This window comes from Fopius arisanus, unplaced genomic scaffold (assembly GCF_000806365.1).
Source record: "Fopius arisanus strain USDA-PBARC FA_bdor unplaced genomic scaffold, ASM80636v1 scaffold00159, whole genome shotgun sequence".
In the NCBI taxonomy this organism is placed as follows: Eukaryota; Metazoa; Arthropoda; class Insecta; order Hymenoptera; family Braconidae; genus Fopius; species Fopius arisanus.
In genome coordinates this window covers 109,847-130,041 of record NW_011887898.1, presented here as the reverse complement: position 1 = coordinate 130,041, position 20,195 = coordinate 109,847, and the positions used below count along the sequence as shown (strand labels likewise).

At 34.6% G+C, this 20,195-nt stretch overlaps 1 protein-coding gene across 2 annotated transcripts in view; it reads right to left on the bottom strand.

Moving 5' to 3' along the window:
- Window positions 1-20,195, bottom strand: part of LOC105272307 (uncharacterized) — a 78,461-nt gene that overhangs the window by 23,102 nt on the left and 35,164 nt on the right. For both annotated transcript variants that reach the window (XM_011314379.1, XM_011314380.1), the window contains 2 exons: window positions 18,603-18,683; window positions 18,284-18,506 (listed from right to left, as the gene is read on the bottom strand). In XM_011314379.1, the coding sequence (XP_011312681.1) occupies window positions 18,284-18,506; window positions 18,603-18,683 (304 nt within the window). The remainder of the gene's footprint in view (window positions 1-18,283; window positions 18,507-18,602; window positions 18,684-20,195) is intronic.

The following is a 20,195-nucleotide window of genomic DNA, read 5'->3' as shown; positions in this document are numbered from 1 at the left end:
AAATTATATTAAATTTATATATTATTATATATATAATATATTATATATATAATATATTATATATACATATATATCATATTATATAGATATATTTTGATATGCATAGCGCCAAAAAAAGCTGACAAAAAACGTTACATGCTTTTTATTTTTATTAATTATTAATTCTAATGAGAATTAATTTTTATATTAAAAAAATGTATTTATCATATATACGAAAAATTAGATGCAGTACTTTTTCATTAAAAAAAAATTTGAAAAGTCATGTTTTTCCCGGCAGCCACACTAGGTGTGGATCTTAACGGTTTTAATTGAAGGACAAAGTAAATGAATGGCATAATCGACGAATCAAATGCGGAAAGTGGTAAAAAAAATTGGACATGCTGCGATAAAGCAAGTGAATGAGGTCTGCCGCTGAAAAAATACGTGAAATAAAAATGTTAACGTGACATTGAGATGATACGTGGGAAAGTATATTCACGGCAAAGTATACATTTCACGGGCGCAGTGAATGGTGGCGGCAGTATTTCAAAAAAGCCCCATGACAATTACCTTCATGTGGCTGGCGTGTCGGTTTAAAACAGCGCATGCCAAGAGGTTGAAGATTAAGAGAGAAATGTTGTCGAGTGAGAAGGAGAGATCATGGCAACATGCTCGTTTGCATAATTCTACGGAAATCGTTTGGGCTCTTATCGACGTGTCTGTTAAGGGAACACGCTGCCGATTCACATTCTTACGATGAATTTCACATACTCATTTTATACCCCCAGGAACAAAGTGCCTTCAACCATTTTTTTTTATTATTTTCTTCACGAAATCATGATTATTTTTCACGGTTTAAATAACTGGTTTGACGAAACGTTTCAAATCCCTGTAATTATGTATTTTAATGTCCGATCGAGGTTAGAATATATGGTTTACATGTACTTCAAGTACATCAATTATTTGGGTCTTGTTATTGGATTTGAGACTAATTGAAGCGGCCGTTCGGAATTTAATTTCTTCATTTCACAAACACACAATAAATGGGAGATTTAAATCAACTAGAAATCATTATTTGAAATTTTGTTTATGTTTTACATTCAGGCTAAAATATTTGCTCAAAACATTGGATTGTTTTCGCCTAATAATGTAGACTATTTGGAGGCACTCTAGAATTTCAAGCAACTAACTGAATTAATTGGTTTATGCAAAATATTTTTCTCTTCTCTAGAGAATATTGAGGATTTTCGAATGAAAATTCAGACACTTCATCTTGTTAAAGGAAAAAAAAATATCGGAAAAGCCGTTCGGATGTTCTGTGCATTAAATATTTGATCCTAACACCGTTGACTCAACGAAACATGAATCAGAGACTAAAATATTGAATATAAATGCAGACGTGCTGTAAAAGAAAAACCGTCAGATATTTCTAGAATATCTCTCCTTTCTTATGCGAACAGAGACTTAAACAAAAAATTAAAACTCATCTACATTCCAAATTCTATTTATCGTTTAGGAAATATAATTTCATTGACATAAGAACAAATGATATTTAATTGTCATTCGTATAGTCTCAACCGGAACCGGAATGTATCGAATCGTTTGCCATGAGAAAGGAATCAAATGGAATGGAATTCTCCGAAGAAAGTGAATTATTTATGACAAATAATTAATTGATCAAGCCGTGTTTATGTATTATTAATGCACTCGATATGACCTCCTCGACACATTATCAGAATTTCATTATAACGAGTTGCATTAATTAAACGGTTTTGTTCTCATTATTGTGATGGATAATACCGGAAATAAAGGAACCAAAGCGCACAGCGAGATAAATATCCAGCCAGCGAACGTACTATAATATATGTTGATCGTTTTGTTAAAATCTCTAAACATCGTAAATAAATCGATATAACTGAATGGATTATAATTTCTTGGTTCACGGCAGCGGTTGTACGATGCGGTATGTGCGCTACATATTTTATCGATAATCTCAGTATCCCGTCTTTATTTATTAGCTACCGGGCAGGCATGACCATCGGCGATATATACGTTTTATTCGTAATGGAGTTGCATGCCCTCACATAACATTTTTTTCTCTTCATTTTTTCATCTATTAGTTTTTCCACTCTACCTTTATCAATCTGCGCAATTTATTTACCGTGAGCTATTTTAGTCTACTTCCAAGGGTCGTAATCAGTGGAAATACAAGGGGATAATTAAAGGTGATTGGATAATTGATGGGGAAAGAGGAAGAAGAGATTGTGGGCAAATGACAAAAGAAATGCGTGTAATTTTCTGTGATTTTTCTTCATGTTTTTTTGTTTGAGGATTTGAAAAAAATACACTTCTAATTCACCTCGGATTGGCAGTTACTCATGAGTAGTGACTAGTTATTTTCTATGCTTAAGAGGCACGTGATCCTCAGCTCTCAGTCGAGTCTCCTTTTTTATTTTTACCTTTTTTTTTTCTGTTTACTTCTATCTCATCTTCTCACTAGTTTCGTGTTTTCCGGCTATTTTGTTTCTTTAACGTTTCTTGCCGCAGCGTTTAAATCCCTGAGGGCGACCTTTAGACCTCAACCACTGAGGATAAGTCCTTACTTCTTCCTTCTTCATGGAGAGAATACTTTTAAGTGAGAAAATTCAGCCGTTAGTGGAGGTGAACATGCGGATTTTAACAGAAGGGGTTGGAGGAGAATTGTAACGTTTGTCTTGTAGAAATCCGAGGAGAGTTGTTGAGAAAAAGGAAATAAGAAAATTATCTTCATTCCCTGCAAATTTTGTTTTTCTCGTTTCTTTACTTTACTTTCGATAAGTCATTTCGATGTGGGAAGCAAGGTAAAGGGTTCAACTGAACAACTGGAATATTCATTGTAAGAATTACTTAAGTCTCTTCCCGAAAAGAATCTGTCTAAAAGGGAGATGGATATTTATATCGAATCGAATCGATACTCTCGATAGTTGAAGTCTCAAATCTGTTCTCAAATCCTCACTGTTCATTGGCCACGATTTATCCTGATGTCCTGATTGATGGCAACCCAATAGTATGGTTGCTATATTGATGTTACTATTTACTATTTTTCTATTTTCATTTTTGAGGCATAACAATTTTTCGTGATATTTAATTTGTTTTGCAGTGAAAAACTAGTTGTCACTTTGGCTAAACTCCGCCTACCTTTGTTCTTTTCAGGCCTTCGGCGTGCATTATCATTGAATTATTCCAAAATATATTTTTCAGGCCTTATGACATGAATTACTAACAAATCTATAACAAATTTATAACAAACGAATCTGTGAAAAAGGTCCCAGGAAATCTATACCTTAATCATAAATGAATCGTTCTATCAATGCAGGAGATGAATTTACTCTGTCATCCATAAATTATTGAGTTAGTGCTAAATATTGAGCATTACTTAATTGACAATATTAACGTATTCAAATTGACGTAATGATTTTCCTCTCCAATCGGACGACAAAACAAACACAATTATCTATAATTGAGATCAATGCCAAATAATCTCAAATATTTTAATCACGAAAAAAAAATAAAAATAAAATAAACAATCAAACGATCAAAAGCGGAATGAAATAAAAAATAATATAACCACTACAATTACGGAAGAATTACTATTGTTAGCATTACTCGAAAATTGCTCTGCAGAGATCTCGTTTCGACCGGCCACTTGAGCGTTCCCGGAACTCAACATTTTTTTTTTCTTTCAAATTGTCGCTGGAGACCAGTAATTGCTAAGCCGTTGCGTTAATTACCCTTGGCATTACAATGGGGAGGAGAGAGAGAGAGAGGTGAAAGTGAAAGAGGAAGAGAGAAAATCATAAATGATCGTAGGACAATTTTCTGATATTGCGGCTACACCCGGGGATAACATCAAAAGCCTACAGAATATGCGAACACCGCTAGATTTCAATTACCCTTGGCAATGCAGACGTGTATTTTGCCATGGTTTGCCACGTCTGTGTGGTGCAACTGTTCGAGGGAGGTTGAGGTAAAGTTTAAAAGCCAAATTATTACGGAGAAATGGAAACAACGATATTGCGCTATAGTGGAGACTTGGGAGTTATTATCAAACTCTCTGCCAAGAGCCAATTAAATCCTATGACACTGAAAATAAATTGCCATTATTACTGCACACAAGGATTTTTTTTTTTCAATGAATAAAATCGATAAATTTAATTAAATTGGAAAAATAGATCTCGTCTGGATTCGATACACCTGCCTCGTCTGGTAAGTCTGTGGAATCGAAGGAATATATTATTTTTCAGAGACGAAGAATTCGCAGTTCATGGGTGGAGGAGCTAGGTTCAATACAAATCCATAACTTTCAAGATAAGTGGTCTGATAATCTTCTAATTGAGCTGCAGAACTGGTTGCTTCATTTTATCGTCAAATTTATCATCCTAATTTAATTGAATAGCAGCTCCACTGGATTATCATTCTATTAAAAATGCCATCAATAGAGCTTCAACTTTTATAAGAGCAATCATTTTTCAGATTAATAATATGTGGATATTGAGAATGTTAAACCTCATATGAATGCATAAATAATGATCAGGGGAGTTATTCGGAATCATATCGTCGTCGTAACAGCCAACGCACGTAAACGCCATTTTTTGCATTTTTTTTTCAACACCTAAGTGGCGTATGCTTTTTTTTTCCTCTGATTTTTAACTCGTCGAGCATTTTTGGAGAACGATTCATGGTGGGAAAGAGATGTAAGTACATATGTCCACTGAGAGCAACAATTTGCTCTACTGAAAAACTTTAATGAATGAAAAACTAAAATTTCATGGACAAAATTGTTTGGATTCAAGAAGATTGTTTCACCTTAGAAAATCTCCTCAGGCGAAAGTTCAATTATTTTTGGTAAAAAATCTTCGTTGACATTAGTCTCATTAATAACAATACAATTTATATGTTTTTTTTACCTATATTAGTAATTATTGAGCAAGAGATTAAGTCGAGGTTTCAGCCAATAAAAGTATTAATTCCATAACATAAAATATTTAATGAACAAAACATGTGAACAAAACTTTCCGAAACTTTTTTTTTTCAACGGAATTTTTTAATAATTTTTAATAATTCTCATCCCAAAATCATTCATATTTTTCCCCCAAGAAACAAAGATTGTTAATGAATCAATTATTCATAAGCTTTTTTGTTGTTTGCTATTTTTGTTATTGTTCAGAATAATTGAATTATTCTTACTATTTTTCATTAATAACGAATGATAATGAAACTCATCATAATCAATTCATCAAGCAATCGTAGTATGAAGCAATATTTGTTGACATCGATATTCACTGATGAAATTATCACCCCAATATTTTAATTCCCAACATTGTTGATATGTAATTCATATATGTGCGATTCTTTCTCACGCGTCATAAAATGTCGACTCTCTTTGCAAAATGCTTTATGTGATTTTAAATCAATTTTCCATGGACTATCAAAGCATTCCCGTTCAAATAGACTATGCGTCAACTATAATCAGTTCTGATTGAAATTTATTGCCTGCCCGAGTCCTCTTCACCCTCAGAGAGGAATTTTCTCCCTCCATTTCTCCTCCTCGCCCTTTTACCTCTTCTCTCCTCTATCTCTTGTGTTAGAGATCACACGAAAAGCGTCAAGTGAAGATGAACCCTTTTTTACAGTGTCAAATGCCTACCCCTTTGTTCGAAACATCCCTCGTGTACACAAAATGGCTGCCATTGGCTTTAAATAACAATCCCCACTTTCATAAAAATGCTGATATTGTTAGCGTTTTGAAAATGTTTTAGATGAAAGAAATTGAGCGAGGAAATTTTACAAAAAAATCTTAACAACATATTTCAACAATCTAGAATAGGTGTTGTAAAGTGCAGCGTGAATGAAGCAGTATGTGTTTGCCCCATTTTTGTTTTTCAATTTATAATCAGAAAGGCAAAAACTATAAATTAATCTATAAATTTATCGAATCGAAGTTATGCTAGACACTTGCCTAGTAACGGTGTTCAATTTTAGGTGTGCAAGATGGAGAATTCCAGAGTAGTGAGTTGCAATTATTTTAGGTAATTGAATGCTGTATGGTAGGGACGTTGCTATCGGAGGAAAGTGACAGGCAATGGTGCAGTAAGGTTGGGACAAGACGACGAGAATGAGGGGGTGTTATAGAGGGGTTACACGACGCCGGATCTCGTCAAAGAGGAGGCTAGGGCCCCAGACACTATCCTTCCAGACCGTCTCTTCTGTACCTTTATAGTATATACCATAGTATATAAGTTATCCAGCTTTCATGGACCAGTCACGCGTCCACCAAGATAACACTCAAATGTTAGCCTCATGAACAATGACGTTCACACTGAGATCCTTTACCGTTCCTGATATCATCGTGCTAATAGTTTGATAACATGGCTTTCAATTAAATATCATTCCTCAACCGTGCACAAACCGCTATTCGTGACATTTTCTCCTTTGATGAGTGCATTAACATGATTACATTTGACATAAACATATTTGTTATCGTGAATTCCCGTTGAATGTTGATGAGAATTGTTTGATCTGACTGAAGGGAGTATCTTTTCGCTTCATGGCATTGAGGGACAACCCTTTCTGGTCAATTACTGTCAGTCCACTCAGTCACTGGCTATTTTCTCATATTGTTATAAATAATTAAGAGATACTTCATCTTATCATCAAAAGAGGTACTTTCACACGAGTATAATATAATCGAATTTATTCTGCAATAGAAATCATTATCGAGGGACTGTTCAAAGTCTAAGGATCAAGTTGATAAAAAAAATTATAAATACGTATTGATATTCATCAGTGTCCTTCGAATAAATAAATAGTGTGATAATTTATGATATTTCACTATTTTGTATAATTTTCAAAATTTTAGAGGCAAACATAAAGAAATATATTGACACGCTTATAGATAATTTATGGGAAAATAATTATTCTTTTAAACGGTTGAAAGCGTTGAAAATTTCGTTATGAATAAAAAATCCTGCGAAGAAATTATAAGGCCGAGTGGACAATTTCTCGATTTGTTATTTGGATTTATGGATTGAATATTTATTTTTACATTTATTTTTTATTAATAAAGATATGTTTAAACTTCTTGAATGTCTCAAAAACTGTTTGAGCTAAAGGTACCTTGTGTATAGTAGAAAAATATCTTTATAAAAATAGGTATAGTAACATATTAATTAGTGGAAGTGGATTTGCTTCAATTTGAGTTTCCCTTATCTAAATTTTAGTATGTTCAGAACAAGATATTCAGAAAATAAGGCGACAAGAAAAACTAAGGATTTTATATTGGACGATCTAACAATTATGAGTCACCGTATCCCCCCCCCCCTTTTTTGGTATGTGAGTTTCTTGTATACTAAGTGAAATAATATTATACTTTCCAAATCTTAAAGTTCCAGAGATATAATATATCCTGAGATATGAATTGCCCTCGTTCCTGTCCATAAATTTTTTAGTGGTTTTTTATAATTCGAGAGGAGTAGAAATTGAAACGTTTGGTGGATAGAAAGGATGTTCAAATTTTTTTTTATTATCAAATCCTTTAATCCTTGCAAGAAATCATAAATCCCCGCAAACTGCAGCCATCAAAGTATCAAGATATGATAATTCAAGAAAGATCTCTTCCAAGATATTCTTAATACGCGGCCATAAGCTTGGTTTTATATAGATCAATGGACAAAAGCAATGCGACATTTTCAACGGGTTAACGGCATAAATCTCCACAGGATTTCTCGCTTCTTAATGTCAATCGTCGAACCGTGATTTTCGGGCATGAAAAACTTTTTTATTATTTCGCATAAAAGTTTTATTGCGCTTTACAGTAAAGGGAAAGATTTAGCTGGCGAAATTGATATGGTCCGACTTTATTATTCTATAGTCAATATCAGAAAAGATTTTCAAACAATTACGCGAGGATGAGGCGTTTATTATGAACTTTGGCGTTTTTTTCCAGTCGTTGAATCATTTTAATGATTCATTTCAGTAAAAATGGTCAAGAATCTTTTCACTCCAACTAGTTCGCTGTTCAGGTACTTATCTGATTGTCAGATTAGAATCTAACTCTCTCGTCATGCATTCAAATTTCATAAACATATCATGTTACAACAATCTTTGAAATTATTCTCTTGAACACATTTTTTTCATTTTGTTTCGAAAAAATACTTCATATTTTCCACTGAATTTTTTTCTTTGAGGCGAAACAGTTTTAAAAGTTGTAAAAAATATATTCGATAAATTAATTTTATAACCGGCTGTATAATATATTCTTCATGCGTATACGTATGTCTGAATGAAACGATTGCAAAACTTCCACTCGGAAGCATAAAATGGAAAATTTGGTAAATATCTAATTTATGTATATACTATCATATTTATATTTTTAAATCCTTCCATATTCTCCATTCCGAAAACAATATTATATTGATTACGAAGCAACCATTCTGTTTGTAAATATTTCCGCTTGAAATTTTCCACTGAAAAAAATTTTTATTGAAAAAATTATCGACTTATCGATGTCATTTAATATCGCTATATACTAATATTCCACTAATTTTTTTTCAAAATGGAAATATAGTTGCGTGTAATTGATATGTATTTAGCATATTATTGAAGCGACAAGTGGCACTCCATTAAGCCTTGCGAATATTAAAACTCACAGCAGTCGACCTTTAGAATAAATTTATCAATTTCTTCAACAGCTGCTTATAATTTTATATCATCAGCTCTATTAATTCACTCGAAAATGTCTCAGTGTAAATAATCTACATTATTTACGAAGTCTGGTACAGGCAGTAACCGAGCTATTCCCCCGAAAACGATAGAAACTAGTAGCCCATCTGTAAAAGTCTGAGTCTGCCGTTGGCAGTTTCCAACGGGGTTTGACTTCGATGAGTAGTAGAACGTGATAAGGGTACGGAATAGCGCCTCACCATCCTTTTCTCCATACGTAAAAGTAGATAGAGGCAACAAAAAAAAAACAGAAAAAAAAAAAAACGAAACAGCTTTTCAGCAAATCCATTTGCTGGGAATTATCATCCTAATACGACTGAAAACGAGTGGAAAAGTAAAGTGTTTGGTGGACCTTGAAGTGGAAACTTGAACCTCTCTTTCTTTTCACCTTGATCGTAGTGGTTGCCATGCGGGAGATCGCGTGTAAGGGATCTTCAATGCTTCCTTTTTCACTTCCTTTGTGTCGTTTCTTATGATAGTTAATTGCAATGCACCTGGCCCGATGGCACGAGACAGGAAATTCATGGAGGATGAGTTGGTTCATGGCTGATTGTATATATGAGCAAGGTGTGCTTTCGCTCAATTCACACAGCCGGCTTCTTGCATTCAGTTCAGACATAAGACGCGTTCCGATTGCACCACCTTGCACCACCTTCAAGCAGCAGATGGACTCTTCAGAATATTCAATGGGTGTTGAACCACTTGATAAGTCTTTTTTTTTTCTCCGGTAAAACCACACATGAAGTCTGGGTGACACGATTATAATTTAATTGCCCGAATATTCAATTAGTTGAAAGGAAATAAAATAAAGCGTGCACCAAATTAAACTTTCTTAAAATTTTATAATTTGTTTTAATTCAAAATTTACTTGGAATTCTTTTATACATTTGCGGTATCCTTCAACCAAAAAGATTAATCTGTTGAAGAAGTCCTAACAATTGACGGGGTATTAAATAGTTAATAGTTTATTTTTTATTTTATTACTCATTTTATTTTTTATTCATAATTCTTCCGGGGGGAATCAGTTCTAGGGGAATTCGTCTTGGAGTAAACTGATCTCGGAGTAATTTAATTGGAGAAAATTCCTTTTCATGGTAATTATTGCGTACATCCATGGGGCATGTTATCATGAATTTTCATAATGAATGTCATATAGTAATCATTACAATGTTCCATGATAACCATTTCCATGTGCATTCCCTTAATGACACCTCCCTAGGTCATTCAATTACGGAGATAAATCTGCCTACAGTGAGTGGTTACTGGAATCTGATATTACTTGATAAATTAGAAGTATTTATTTCTTCAAGATTAACTCATACCTACCCACACACAGAATAAAAATCATCTGGTAAATTAATTTACTTCTGGTAAGTAAATCTACGTTGTAAACGTTATGACAAATCGTCAAGTTACTTTGTCGATTTTTACGAAAAGTGTAAGAGATAAATATGAAAAAGACACATGAATTATGCAGAATGAGTATGCACCTCGATTTAAGATGACGACTGATATCTAGAATCTTCATAAGTTCAATTTATATGATAGTTAAACATGCCACTTTATGGCACTGGTTAGCAGTGTTGCGCATGAACGCTGATTTAGTAAAATAACGAGTGGAGCAAGTTGAACTCAATTCATTCTTCAACGTTTCTGTTTTGTAAATAAATTATTACTTAATACATGACATTATTCTGGAACATAACAATTGAAATATTCATCAAACTTTCGTATACAATGAGAGGAAAAATGTGCTCTGCTAAGAAGAAAGTTGTTTCTCATGAGAAAATTTTCTCCGATGCAAGTCTTATTATTTCTGATCGGAAATTGAGCAATGAGATATGAATATCTTTGGATTTATTTTGCGGACTGGAATATTATGTCGAAGAACAGTATATTTGACTAAAAATCAAACTTTATGTTGACATACTTGTTTGGTTATTGACAATACAATTACAATGACGTGCTTTGAATTCATTATTCTTTATTGAGCAGGAGTTCGAGTCGAATTCTCATCCAATAAGAGGATTAATTTCAGAACATCAAATATTTAATGCAAAGAGCATCTTTACGCCTTTGTCGATACTTATTGTCTTTCAACGGAAGGAAGTGTTTGAATTCGTATCCCAGAATATTATATAATATTATATTCTTTACCCGAGACACAAAGATTTTGAATGAACCAATTATAATTATCAACCTACATTATCCGGGGGAAATATCTCGATATTTTTGAGCTGAATGAATATATTTTCGACGGAGTAACTATTTTCTCTCAGTGAAACGTGTACTATGTGCAGATTCTTATATGAAAATGTTCAGTATTTAATTTTCCATGTGCGGAGAATAGGATCTTAGATGAAACAACTGTTGGCCAATGGTTTTCTGAGGAGAAGAGAAATGTGAAAAAGTATAGGATGTGGATTGGAGCGATCCCTTAAGGGGACTTTGGCAAATCCTTGGTACTCATCCACGTTGCTTTCATTTTTGTGGGGGAGAGGAAAAAAGGGAAAGGAGCTTCGCTGAGCTTCTTTAGGCTTGAAAGAGGGAGCGAAAAGCCATCCTCTGTATAAAGTGGTCCTTTCTCTGAGTACTGAAATGGCCATTTTTTTTCTCTCTCATATGGAGAGTGGGAAATCTCTTGGGAGACTAGGCCGATCGAGGCATCCGGAAAAATACTCCCCTGTGTAGGGCGGATGGCACTACTTTTGTCATATTTTATTATTTCCGCGGTGGCAAGTGGAGGGATGTTTTCACAACCCATGCAGTTTCATATTATTATTTTCATACCCATTTCACCTGTTGAGGGGGGAGGGGGACATTTTTTGGTCAAGCCAAATTGTGTTGAGAATTTTTATTTTATTTTATTTTTACAAGAAATTCATTTAAATCTTAATCGAACTGTCAGGATGGGTGGATTAGAATTTTCTTTCCATATCAAGGTGTTGTAAGATTTTACTAAATAACTACAAGTATCATAATAATTACTTTTCAATTATTAATAACATTTAGATTTGGAAAAAATATAATATCTTTGGTTTGCGTTATCGGAATTTAAAAAATAAAATAAAAAAATATAATATTCTTTTGACAGATTTTAATTTCAGTAGATAGAAAATTCAAATTTTGGACAAAATCACGACTATGTTGCGAAAAAGTTTGTCGTGAAAAGTTTTCAAAAGAAATCATTCGTGAAAAATAGTTTAAAAAAATATAAATAATGATCGGATATCTTATTATTGCGCATTAACTTTATACTTAGGCATGGAGTAATTGATTAGCTGATTAGTGATTTGCAGAAAAGTATCCAGGATGAGTTTCATTTACACGTGCTATTCTTTCCACTTGTCTTTCCCTCACGGTATCATCATCCAACTGTTGTTCTATCCAACACTCAATTCCCGGGGTGTCTTCTAAATTACTGTCAGAATAAGTAGACTAGAGAAGTAATTTCATTCTATAATGAAAAAAGCCCCAAAGTAATCAAAGAAGCGTAGACCAAAAATAAGAGACTGCAGTTTAATTACACTGGGGATGAAGAAATCTTTAATTAAATGTTATGAATTTTTTTTAAAACAAAAAATCTATTAAATGTTCACTTTCCGCCCGCTTTTCAGACAGCAAAACACGAAGGCATGTTGAAAAATAGCATGTGCACCTCGGGCGGGAAAACACCGACTTTCCGCCCTTGTTGCACAATCTACCATTTTCTTATTACCCAAAAATTCTTGGTGATTAACCAACGCGAGCGTTAAAAGTCATAAAAACCGCGTCTTTTGTCCAAATGCAAACGGCTGATGCAAAAAGCGATGCTTTTTTACGCTTCCGGAAAAAATGTCTAATTATAATCACCTCGAGTATATTCCATATGTTTCGCGGTTCTCATCCACACGCGAAAACCTGCGACTGACAATAAATATTCACCAAGAGAATATCACCGAATGGAAATGATGGTAATTAATTGGAGCAGTAGAAACAGCGACGATTGGCTGTAGAAGCCTCTCACTAATTAATTAGCGATTCAATTTAGATTCTATCTATCGAAAAACGGCTTCTTCAAGCCTTACTTCTCTGTCCCAGGAAAAATGTAAATTAAAACCGAATCAATTAAAAATAAATTACAATAAAAACAAGAAACTAAGAAAGCCATCTTCAAATCTATGCGTCACATACAGTAGAACCGTATCGTGTCCCGTATATTTTCACCTTTTTTATCTAACTTTCCACAATTCACCTTATTTTATCTCTCCACTACGCCATTCATTGCCTTTTTATCCCGCTAAAAGCTGAATGTTAATTACCCACGTGCTCATTTTTACTTCGGGACAAGCTTAATTATGCTCATCAGATCGTTTTTTTTTGTTTTTTTTCTGCTCTCAGATGACATTAAAATGGTTCCTTGGCTACGGTCATTGCCGTAACCACCTGAGAATTAGTGGGTTTTTAGTCACGCGATCCTCAAGACTTAATAAGTACTACGTGAATATAGTTGCGGAACGTCAGAAGCTATTTAAGTTGTGAACTTAATTTGTTACTGACGATTAAGGGTTCACTTCAGCTCAAGGATAGTTTCATATGGAAACCAAAATATCATTTGGTTATTTTTTCTGATTTGAAAATATCAATTAACTCAATTTAGAAATTCAAATCCTTGAATCGAAAATACAAATCAAAATGTTTAATCAAGCTATCTGCTCCTTAATTCATTATTATTATCAATAATGATGGGATGTGTGGGTTGGGATTGGGCATTGGAATAATTCAGAACAAAGTTTATTTTTTTCGTGTGCAGATGTCATGATTAGAAATGATGTAAGCAGAATTTCTTATATTCATATGGTATTATTCTCAAACCTATTTCGATGAATATATCTTTGAAAAATGGAGAAATTTATTTACTCAGTAGGGGGTATGGTGGGGGGTATTAAGGTGGCCCTATAACCGTGGTGGCGGCCGTAAAGTCAAGCACTGGGGGTGAGACGGAGGAGAGAGTTGACTGTATGCAGTCACGCGATTCTGCAAACTGATTTTTCACAAAGTATAAGAATATAGATACGAAATTTCCGCCTTTTTTTATTCTTTTTTTTCATCGGTATTCGACCCACTGAAAGATCGATGACCTCACTAAGACTTGTTTCACGTTAGGGGAGCTCTTATAACCCGCATCCTCGTAAATCCCATCAAGTAAAGATCTTCGGAAAGGTGGAAGGGACTGGTTGGACATCTAACTGTTTGGGATTTTAGTCTGAAAATTCATTGGCCCTCCGACCTGCTAACGGCAACCATTATCCGCTTTACGGCGTGATCCGCAGCCTTGGACAATGGCCAAGGATTTTTCTGGGTGCCAAATCAATTTTTTGAGTTGGAGATGAAGTTTATAATCATTTAAATTCTGTAGGAAATAAATTTTTCGCACTATTTACATTTGAATTGAACTGCTAGGAATAATTTAAAAACCTGAACTGAGAAAAAACTTTTTTAAAAAACCATAACGATCGTGGTTCGTACACTATTTTATGTCATTGGGCTATTTTATGTCATTAATCCTATGACATAAATATTCTAAGGTGTTTCTATGATATTTCAGCAGCAATTTTTTAACAGTATAATCTTACAGATTAATAGTCTGTGACAGAAAACAAATTGCCAGGCGCGCGTTCGCTCTCTAGTCCGACAAGAATGAAAGATTGCTGAAAAATTGAATTGTCACAATCATCAAATTGATAAGAATCTGATGACACGCCAAATTTTTCGGTGAAAATTCTCCGTCCCATGTCTTTTCTTCATGTCAATATATTTCTTAGGCCACGATTCTCCTAATTCAATTCCTGCCGATAAAATTCCCCGTACAGAGTATTTATCTCGTTTTTTCTTCCAATTATATAGTGGGTTGACGAAAATTTGCATTCAACATTTAATGAATTTTTATGAAAATAATTATGATTTATATGCTTGAACATTAAAGTTTTCAAGGTAGTCCTGCTGCGGGTGATTTTTCTCGTGGGGAATATGGACCTGAGGGTATTGTGAGGTAGGGAATTCTGACACGTGAATTTCGCTCAGAGAATCTTAATATGGAACTTAAGAATATAATCCATTGAATTGATATGAAATATAAATAACGGTGGAAAATCCCCATACTCAGTGGTATAATCCCCGATTTTTCCACCCAAAAATTCTCCCCCAAACATCAAAACCTAGCATCAACCCCTCCAATCTCGAATTCCCAGACTCGAAAATGCCAAAAAAAGGAAATAAACATAAAAAGAGCTTTATTTTCACCCCTTGCAGAAATTCAGAAGGGAGCATCATGTTGATCCATTCACTCCTACCCCGCGTCCCTCAGCGATAAAACCCAACTAAAAGTGTATTCACAATAAAAGTGACGAGGACAATGAAAAAAAAAAAAAAGTTGGAAAAAAAAAACTGGACAGAAGTGAAACTGAGTGACATACGGTCGAGCATTTCAACGTACCTCCGACAATGGAAGCATAAAAGAGGTTCTATTATCATCAATCGGTCCTTTTATCAGGGTGAAAAAATTGTAGCATCCAGATGAACCTCCGCTCACTTCATTTTTTTAACTCCCTCCAATTTCGTATTGCTATCTCGTCGCCCGTGAAATTCGAGTTGCCCACGGGAGCACTTTTTCTTCAACTCCATTTTTCCTTGTCTCTATTTTTTGCTTTCTTGTGTACTTCTCTTTTTCCTTGTTTCTTTGTTTCAACGGTTGCCATTTGGTGGTAAAGTAACAATGTGAATGTTCTATAGGTGCACACGCGCGATAAATTCCAGACGGTTTTCTCTCTTTGTCTTATTCTCTCCGGCTCTCTAATTCCTTTTTATACGATGAAAGTCGTATGTATTTCCTTGTATACGTAAGGGATCATTTACGGTGTCTAGAGCAATGCTAAAAACTTGGACGACGATGGTATTATGTATGGGTTCAGGTGTTCTATCGATTGTACTTTGTCTATTTTAGACAGGTTGATTTATTAGATTTTGTAAATGTGTCGAGGATCATTACAGGGAACGGTGGTGAAAAACTTGAACATTGTAAATCATGGGTTATCGGAGATAAAACGTACAATTTGCGTTGGTAGTAATCTTTGCCAGTAACAAAATGTTTCATCTTGTAGAATGTTTTAACTCTTGAAGTTTATAGTCGCCATTTTCGTGGGAATTATTTCAACGACTTGTTTTCGATTTTTATGAAAAAAAAAATTCCTCAATAAAAGTACACGTCGCTAATCATTATATGATTATCAAGCTATCAAAAACACAAGAATGTACCATTTCTGGAGATGTAGAGAAAAACTGTAATACCCAGGTTGGACTCCAGTCCATAACTCTCAAACAATTACTCGAAAAACTTACCATTACCACTTTCAGTAGTAAAAATAATATCATGGGATTTCCAAGATTATGGCTATATTCCGGAGTAGTAGTGTTATAAACCTATGAAATTGTCAGGTTTTGCCCGTAACTTTGTCCTGCTAAACTGGACAGTCTTACAATTTTTCTTGGCAAAAACTTGACACCATCATTGCTCCGCCCGCAAATTTCAGATAAATATTAGATATTAGATAACTAAAACTCCATTAAAAATTCTCGGAATGCGTTACAATTTTCAAATTTAAAGATACATCCATCGAAAATTCATTATGTACCTTCTTTTCAGCGAGTGTTGAATTTCATGGAGTATTAGCTCATTTCGATTTGAAGGAAAAAATAAATAAAATTTTACATTATCAAAATGAATAAACTGAAAGATTTATTATTTCCATTTAAGCACTAAATGCACAAACTCTGCAACCTCCACAATTTCCGGACATTAATCTTGTGGCATCCCTCTAAAGTCCTCCCCTCCCCTTCGCCTCTTAGCCACAACAGATTAAATGCGCACAAAAATTCTAATTAAACGAGATCCATCAATGCATAATAATCCCGATTAAACAATCTCCTAAATTAATAATTAACGCAAGGTGAATCTCCCACCGAGGGCATGGAAAAAGAAAAGTGAAGAAAAAAAAGAAAATAATTATATGAAAATATATTCACTAGTGCGATTATCAGTTCGTCCTTATCTCAACGAGCTACACAGAATCACACGTAGGCACGATGGCCAATAGAAATTACCCCGTTGGTTTTATCAAGTCCTCAAGACCACGTACGAGTGAGAAAGATTAAAACATGTAGAAAGAGGCTCATAGCCTGTGTAGCGGCACCACGAGAGCAAATGTAAATATGCTAATTGCCGGGATCGAGGAGCGTAACTAATTGAATTAAGCGATGCAAAAGTTTTTAGTCCGGGAAAATTGGCATGAATTAGATCGGTAGTAACTCGGCTGCCCTGCACTCACGGCTACCGTCTGTCGACTCGTTAGCTTCAACATTTTTCCCCTTTACTTCAATTCACCATCCGATCCTCCACCAGAGCAATCACTCAGATTCAACATTTCACATGTCCAGACGAAAACTCTCAATCGCGTCCAGACAACCATATCCAAAAGCCTTTCAAGAATTTCCAATTCTCTTATCGTAATTTCCGTAATATAAGTGTCGGCTGCATTCGCCAATTTTTTTGTTGTGAAAGGGGCAGTACAAGATGTTCTTTTTAGACATTGTAATAAGTTATCTATTCGATTATACGGTAATTCGGCGATTGCCATAATACGTGGTCAATGTCTTGTGGTACTACCCTGCAATGGCAGTTAGAATCGTTAATTGTTGGAATACTTGAATACCTGAAGATAGGGATATCTCGCAAAATTTATAACAAATGTGATTTCATTTGATATTGACCAATAGAGCTCACTGACGATTAAATTCATGCAAATTCCATTGAACGTATTTGATGAAAAAAGGAAAAAAGGAAAAGGAAAAAAAATATACAGCTTGTATCTTTTTACACCATATTTGTTTATCTTCACTGGAAAAATGAATAATTGAAATTTGAGCGAATTTAAAGCTTCTGTTCGGAGACAACAAGAAGAAGGAGAGCGTACTTGAAAACGTGAACGAAATACCACAGTTTCATTAAATCGTTAAAATTAATCCAACGACAAGGGAGTAAAACGAGTAGATTGAATTCCCTGAATGGAAGTGGATGATGCATTGGAACGGGTTAGAATTGTCAAAGGGGAGTGATGGAATTTAGAGTCTGTGATGCGGCCGTGTGGTTTTTGGTCCGATTGAACTTCAATTCTCCCCCACTTCGAGCCCTCACGATCATTTAATATCCATCAAACGAGCTGATGTTTAATGTCTCAAGTGGATAGGGTGTCAATCAAAAATTAGGCTCATTCATCTCTAATTTCAAGTGGAAAAATTGGCGGCACTTTTTTCAGGTGAAGACTTGGCGCGTGATTTGAAAAATAAATTCGCTAACTGTTGGTAAAATTAATTATCTCTTCCATGAATACAGAATGAGGTGATGTAGGGGTTGTAAACCCCAAGAGTTTTGTTTGAATCCCGTGACGGGTCATTTGATGAACGAAAGGAAGGGTTAAATAATGGAATTATAATTAGTGTCAACACTCACCTTGGCTGGATCAGACTTTTCTGGTTGTTCAATGAATGTCTGTGATCCACGTGATACTGTATTTCTTCGTGTCGTTGTGGTGCCATCATGCGATGGCCTTACAAACTCGATTCTTCCACCCTCAACAACAATATTCGGAGCGGGTGGAAAATTCTCCGTATTACCGACTGTGTCGTAATACCCCAAAAGCCCAGCTTTCTCGCCATATAGGGGATGAATTTGTCTGTCGGTAAGAAAAAAAAAATGAAGGGTAACACACCAGGAAATTGAAGCTCTCCCGGTAAATTGAGAAAGGGTGTTTTATGATTTTATGACTCACCGGGGTGATGGTATTGGACGAGGTTTGTCTAGGGCAAGCTCGGAACTGAGGGGTGAATCAGAACCACGGACACTGGAAGCCCTGCAAACACAAAAGAAAACACTTTGTTAGTCACCCATTGTTTCACCAAATTGCACCTATTGTTGTACAAAAAATAATTGAATCTGCATTTTACACCGTGGAAATTCAATAACAAATTCGATGTACACAATTTTTCCATTACGCTTGTATTGTATCACCTAGTTATTGATGGAAACTCTTTTATTCGATGATGGAACTCATACTAAACCAACCTAGTTCAGCGATGTTAGCATTATTTTTTCGAGGAAAATATTCAATTTTTAATGATAAAGATCAGCATAGATTGAATATAAATAATCTCTCGATTACACGAATAGACGATTAATTTATTATTAAGAAATAAATTTGCTTGGGCCTTTCCCAATTTTTTAATAGTCAATATTCATTCCACTTCAGATGCATAAAGCCATTTTCGCGATATTCCTCTTGAATACCTTATTTTTCCTCATTAGCCAAACCCAATTAATCTCAGTGATCAAACAAAGCGAATGTTCTCATAAAACCCGCAGCTGTGCTGAAATACGAACATCAGTTGATGCAAAAGGGTGAGACAAATAATTATTCGTTAATAGTTAACAAATCAACCTTATCTCAACATTACAATTATTGATATTGACATTAGTATTTATCATGAGTTTTCTGAGCTCCATTAGTCGGGTCCGCCGTGTATTAGAATCCCATTAATATTAATTAATTATTAATATAAATTAATTAATATCCCATTTTATTCTTGATTCAAAAAATAAACGATCTCTCTCTCAAGTAAAACCAATGATTCAATGATACTAATGATTGTTACTACACTGACTTAATTAAAAATATGTTCGGCGAAATGAATCGCACTTTTCATCTCCGTTGCTACATTGGAGGACTCAGCTCAGCCAATCATTCACTCCAACAACTGATTCCTGAATTATAAACAAATTATATATATTAAACTATATTATATTAATTAAATTATATTATTATAGAAAGGCGTTATTATATAACGTCTCGACTGTACCATTCGTTAACTAGTACTAATACTAATATTGTTTTGGCCATATTGCAGTATACTATCAGTGGATAGTTAACAAATTGCATTTGATATGGATGAACCGTCGTATCAGTGTAGTCTCGGCCGGATCGATGACGAATGCTTCATACAGAGCTATAGATGCAGCGAATCCATTTTAAACAATCCGAAACACAACCAGACACCTCAGTAAGAAATATTTGATAAATCAGCGGCGAATCATTCCAAGAATTCACTCCATTCTTCATTTTATTTATTTTTACCTCCATATATCAATGTCGCTGTAGATGTCTGAGACTTAGTCTCAAATTCATAAGAACTACATTAACCAACCCTCTACCCCAGCATCCTCAAAACTGCTATGAATTCACGGATTATCCGTGAACATAACGCATAAACGAGTGATTCTTGTGGACTTTGTCACCATTGTACTGTTCTGTGTCGTAAATACTGTATGAGATATACAACTGGAGTTCAATGGGCTTGGTATAGTCTCA